The sequence below is a fragment of the Calonectris borealis genome, chromosome Z (genome assembly GCF_964195595.1).
Source record: "Calonectris borealis chromosome Z, bCalBor7.hap1.2, whole genome shotgun sequence".
Classification (NCBI taxonomy): Eukaryota; Metazoa; Chordata; class Aves; order Procellariiformes; family Procellariidae; genus Calonectris; species Calonectris borealis.
In genome coordinates, this window is record NC_134352.1 from 63,475,568 (window position 1) to 63,481,135 (window position 5,568).

The 5,568-nt window shown below is 40.2% G+C and overlaps 2 protein-coding genes across 11 annotated transcripts in view; both read right to left on the reverse strand.

The window, feature by feature from the left end:
• Positions 1-5,235, reverse strand: part of TRAPPC13 (trafficking protein particle complex subunit 13) — a 31,302-nt gene extending 26,067 nt beyond the window's left edge. For 4 of the 9 annotated variants that reach the window (XM_075138312.1, XM_075138311.1, XM_075138309.1 and 1 more), the window contains exons 1-2: positions 5,041-5,115; positions 4,683-4,811 (exon numbers count right to left, since the gene is read on the reverse strand). In XM_075138312.1, the coding sequence (XP_074994413.1) occupies positions 4,683-4,811; positions 5,041-5,086 (175 nt within the window). In that variant the 5' untranslated portion in view covers positions 5,087-5,115. Of the gene's footprint in view, positions 1-1,713; positions 1,743-4,682; positions 4,812-5,040 lie in introns of those variants that run through there. The other 5 variants (XM_075138316.1, XM_075138315.1, XM_075138314.1 and 2 more) reach the window with 2 other exon arrangements.
• SHLD3 (shieldin complex subunit 3) lies at positions 1,808-5,299 on the reverse strand. 2 transcript variants are annotated; one of them, XM_075138321.1, is made up of 2 exons: positions 4,683-4,770; positions 1,808-2,803 (listed from the first exon to the last, which is right to left on the reverse strand). In XM_075138321.1, the coding sequence occupies exon 2, from the start codon at positions 2,746-2,748 to the stop codon at positions 1,918-1,920; it is 831 nt and encodes a 276-aa protein (XP_074994422.1). In that variant the 5' UTR covers positions 2,749-2,803; positions 4,683-4,770; the 3' UTR covers positions 1,808-1,917. The 2 variants fall into 2 exon arrangements, with proteins under 2 accessions (XP_074994422.1, XP_074994423.1); XM_075138322.1 differs by lacking the exon at positions 4,683-4,770 and adding an exon at positions 5,041-5,299 and having other exon boundaries at positions 1,810-2,803.
• Between the last annotated feature and the right edge of the window lie 269 nt (positions 5,300-5,568).

Sequence of the window (5,568 nt, forward strand, 5' to 3'; positions counted from 1 at the left end):
AATCTCTTCTTCTGTTGTAAGATGTTTGTTTAGGTCTTTTGTTGGTATATTAAATAAATATAGTGGGACGGTATTATTGGCGATTACCTAATTTTATTCAAATCTACAGTAAGCCCATATAAACTAGTACTTGCTGACTGTTTCTAAGGAACAGCTACAGATCAAGTTTAGTCACATTTAAGATGATAAATAAATAAATAGATAACAGAATGAAGTAAAAACACAAGTAAATTAAGATATGTAGATTATCATATTTAATAGATCTACTAAATTAATATTAGAAAATATTGTATCTTTGCAGGATGACCTTTCATCTCTTTTCTTCTAAGATCCTAGACACAAAATACAACATTAAATAAAATCCAAATAATTCTGCATTCTACTCCATTATATCTTTAAAAATGCTGACGCACGAGGAAACTTTGTTACTATTAGTTAAGCTCAGAAAAAAGTATTTCAATGAAATAACTTGGCTATATAAGCTTTAAAACTAATAACGACTCTCAGTTACTCTAGACATCATTTTACACAATTTTGCTAAGTGGTAATATTAAATGTCACAAACAGCCCAAATGTCAATATACAACCCCCTTAATTCATTCAAAGTTTAGAAATACATATCAATGATCCAAACTGAGCGATATCCTTAATTTTAAACTACAAAAAGATATGTAATGCCTATAATAAAATATAATTATTCCAACATAAGGATGTCATAGAAAGAAAAAAGTAAGTAAAAGTCCAAGGGGATTTTACTTAGTTTTTACCCAGAGGTATCTCCGTTATGCTTATGTGCACTTTTATTTGATCATTTGTTAATGATAATCTAACAGTCTACAAACACCATTCACTTACTTTCCCCCTTTTCCAGATGCCACAGACGTTTACCTCCAGCTACAGCAAGATTATCTGGAGTTAGTAGGGGTACCTAAGAGAAATACATACCCTTTCAGTCCTATCGATCCCATTTTAACTGCTCTACTGACCCTCCAAACATTGAATTAAGGAGGGACAGAATGACCTTGAATCACTCTATTATTTCAGGTGACAAAAAGTCATGCTGAACTCATCCTTTTATCACCATAAAACGCATTCAAATCCTCAAAGACCTTTACCTTCCATAATGACGAAAAACAGAGGTTTACAGATAGAAGTCTGATTTCTTAATACCCTGACCTGTAGCTGGAAGTTAGTGCCTTCTTGTTCCGCAATATAATTAGAGACAAAAGACCAGAAACATCAGGGAAAAAAAAAATCTTATTATCAAAGTCACAAAACAGCAAATGCTAAGTTGTTCATTATTTTTCAGCACACAACTTCCACTGAAACTTTCATTAGTATTTCAGGGAAAACATGGGTAACGTTACTAAGACAGCGTATACATGCATTAGAAAGTAAGTTTGTATTTCATGCAAGGGCTATGCCTTCATTAAACCCCCCCTCCCCCCCCACTACTTTCAGGAAATAATGAGATCTTGAAAGTCACAGTGTCAAAAATAATTACAGATCCTTATAGCGATTATAACAACTCACTTAAAAATATTTTTCCTTCTCCTAATTTCAAAGAAGCACAGTGAGGATGTACTTTGCTTGACTGAAAGCATAAATTTTATTATCATCATAGTCTGGAATTTTAATTTTAATTTTTTTCCTCTAGATCACCGAGGTAGAGAAAAGCTACAAAATGAAGTACTAAGCCAAACAGAAACTTACTAATCTTAATAGAAGCATTCATAAGTCTCCTGGAAAAACAAAGTTAAATAAATATATTATTACAGTTAAAAGACTGTAGCAAAGTAATATTAAGTAGTTTTCTGCTCATTAATTCATCAGTTGTTCTAAAGTTGGTATATTCTAAGTTGCTTAAAAACTCTAGTACTTCAGAGAGCGATTTTATTATGAAACTCTATCTTAGAATTATAAACTAAATATAATTCCAAATTTATGTACAAGCAAATTCATTTTATCAGTAAGGCTTAGCTTTTCCCTAAGAATGTTTCTAACATATTCGCAGTATAATATATCACAGAAAATCCATATCTGTCCCACAGATCTTTGGATAGTAGCATTGCAAGATGGCAATTCATTCTGCTTGATGAGTCTATTCAATTTTATCCAGATGTCCTCCAAATTCTGATTATTACAAATAGACTGTTCAATTGTCCACTTTGCTCTATAAAATGCATGCAGTTTTAGTCTTTCCAAATTATTTTGCAGTTCTTGAGATAAAGGAAGAATCTTTTCTTTAAGCTTAGGGCTAGGGAGAGAGACACTCCAAGACCTTTTCAATTTTTGTTTTCCATTAGGTGGTGGTTCTCCTTGATTCTCCAAGTTAATTGGTCTGTGAACAGTTTGTGCTTGGATTAAAGTCTGCCTGTGTTTCACGTTAGACTGAAACTCAAGGAGATTTTTTGTGCAGTCATAATCAGGAGATCTTGTAACATATTCTGAAGGTGTAGAAAGTTGTTTCAATTCTTCTGCTTCCTCACAAGAAATAACAGGTGGCGGCTTTTTTGGTTTGAGGGGAAGTCTGTATAAATCATTTGGAAACCAGGGTGTAAATCTTGGTAACTGACGAATGGGAAACGCCTTCACTGCTGCTTCTGCAAATTCCTGCAGTTTTATTAGATCTCTCTGATGTGGTCGATAATGCAAGACCACTTCCATGGTTGTACATGTAGGAATCCAGTTATTCTTAAGAAAAGGAACAGTCTCTTGATTAGGATTCTCAAATCTAGACTGAAACATCTTATTTACAAGAATTTCCTTGCCCCGTGCTGCAAAGATCAGTGGAAAACAGGACCTAAAGCAGAAGCATTATAAAAAAAATAAGACACTACCATCTTAAGAAAAACATTGCTAGGATATTTTACAAAAAGTAACATGTAGCAAAAATAAGCGAGATCTATATCAGAACATTCTACTTTACCCAGGCTGAACATTAGTGACTGTATTCCATCGTTACCAGTATGCTGAACATTATCCATATGCAGGCAGTTTACTCAACACTGTCCCTCCCAAGAGTATTCTTTTACTGTTACCATCTCGTACTTGCCATCCGTCATTATTCTTGCTATATTGTTGTGATGCATATTAAAAGACAAACAATTACTACTGCCTATTTTCTCAAATTTATCAGACAAATCTATTATTTTAAAAAGTGTTTTCCTCCTACACTTCAACATTGTAAGCCAGGGCATATAAAGCAACTAGAAAACATGTGTATTACAAAAACCCTTCCTGAAATAGTACTGACTGATATAGCAGTTTTTAAACTCACAGGTTAAAAGGGAAGTGCTATAGATAAAGTTGTCTGCTTCCATTTCATATCAGAACTACACATTTAGTTTTAGTCTCAGAGCTTCCGAGCAATACATGCAGCCATCCCTTTCAGTCTTAACTTAAGGACCTGATAATTCCTTAATTTATTGGGCTTTTAGAATAACTAAAAGACTCATTAAGTCTCTAAAGATTTTATACTTTCATACATCATTGCTTTCTTTCATACAAAGATTATACTAAATGCAGGGGGGTGGGGTGGGAAGAGAACTACAAAATACTGCTATGAAACATAACATAATGTGCACTCTCTTGCTCTCCTGTTTCTCCCCCCTAACAAGTTTGCAATCATTTCAGGTTCCCTGCCAGAGGTCAGCCATACACAATGATACTAAAATCAATAAAATCTAGGATTACTTAATCACTACACTGTCAAGATTTTGTTTAAAATAGTCACAATGCAAAGAAACCCTGACATCTTTCTCACTTCTTTTGCAAAATCTACAGTCTGGACACTGCACCAAATTCAATACAAGCCCAAGGATTATACTGGTTTCTTACAAAAGCAAATCATAAAACTTTTTGCTTTGAATTAGTTACTACCAAAATGCATTTGTAATGTCAACTGATGATGTTTTGTGTTCTCAGGTTTTTGGCTTTATTTTTTTGTGTGTGTGTGTGTGTACACATATATGAAAAACGGCTTGTTGATCTTTGAATCATGGTTAACAGATTTTACTGTGACATGCAGGCACCATTAAAAACTCTCTCCAGGAGTGTTGTAAAACTGGTAAATGGGTAGAAGATGGGCTCTGAAACCATCTACACATCTGCACTACTTCATCCATCTGAGCAGCCTCCGTGATTTAGCATGCTTGCAGAATTGAGATTTTAACCAACTATTTATTACTCCTATTAACTAGCTGCATTTATTTTATCAAACAAGCACGGTTAGAAAAGAAGAAAGTAAATATTACGTCTGTTGACTGAAATAAGGTGAAAGTAAATTCAAGCTTTTCAGTGTTTCAATTGCTGACTTACTGGTACCCAACTGCCAGCAGAAGTGATCAAATTCTTTACAGGGCTCTCTTGATTTCTCTATTAATTCTGCAAGGTATGCGAGAGACATACACATTTCTATTTTCACTCTTCGTCATTCCTGAATCAAGGATGTAAGCCCAACAACTGTGCATTAAGCATGAGCTTAAAGGGGCAAACACCATTAAAAGGGGAAAACAAAGAAACAAACAAAAGAGACAGCAAGGAACTAGAAAGGAAATTTTAAAAAAAGGTTTTCTTGTAACTGCTGAAAGCCTTGTGCAAAATGCAAATACATCGACCAGGCCCCACCAAGCAAGGTGCACGCCCGTGTGCAAGTGCCTGTCACTCACACAGTCACTTACCGCTCGCCCCCCGCCCCGGCCTCCTTTTACCCTCGGGCACCTCCCGCCTTGCGCCTGCCCGCCAGGCGCTCCTGCCGGGCCGCTCCCTACTCGACCTTCTTCTAAAACGGAGGAAAGAAACGGCCTCGCCTCCGGAACGGACACGGTGTTTCACGACCGGTTCGCAACCCGGAGCCCGCGCTGCCTCGGCGCCCTCCCTGACCGCGGCGACCGGCCCAGCCGCAGGGCCCCGCCTCGCCCCTCAGGGCTGGCCCCGGGACAGGGAGCGGGGCGAGGGCAGGGCCGGCGGAGGCGCTGCTGCCGCAGCAAAAGCGGCCTGGGAGGGCGAGTGGGTAGCGGCAGGCCGCGCTGTCGGTACCTTTCAGAGCCAGCAAGTGCTCCTGCTTGGGCTGGTTAACGTCCATGGCGCCAGCCTTCACCCCTACAGGAGGGCGGACGGGTCGCAACGCTGGCGGTGGCGGAAGACGCTCGGCCGGGAGAGACAGGATGAACCTGTGCGCCAATAGCGCCGAACCCGGAAACAGCTGTCCCAGGATGCAACTCGTCACCGTCAAGGCACGGCACCAGCACGGCAGGCGAAACTACAGCCCCCAGAACGCACTGCCTCCCGCTCCCCCGCTGGCGCACGGGGCGGACGAGCGCTCCCTGGGCGTTCTGAGGGGACCACCGCCTCCTCCTTTGCATGCTGGGATATGTAGTCCTCCAGAAGCCACAGGGGCAGCTGTGCGGCGCGGCACGACGGGAACCGTAGTTCTCTGCTGGGAGTCAAAGGAGGCGGGCGCAGACCAGCCCGGTTCGGCGGCGGAGAAGCGCATGCGCCTCAGGCGGTGCTTGAGGTGGGGGAGGCTGCCGGCTCCCGGCTCCCGGCTCCTTCCTGCCGGTGGCC

Coding starts and splice junctions, on each gene's coding strand:
- SHLD3 (XM_075138321.1), bottom strand. CDS start 2,748: ATGTTTCAGTCTAGATTTGAGAATCCTAATCAAGAGACTGTTCCTTTT.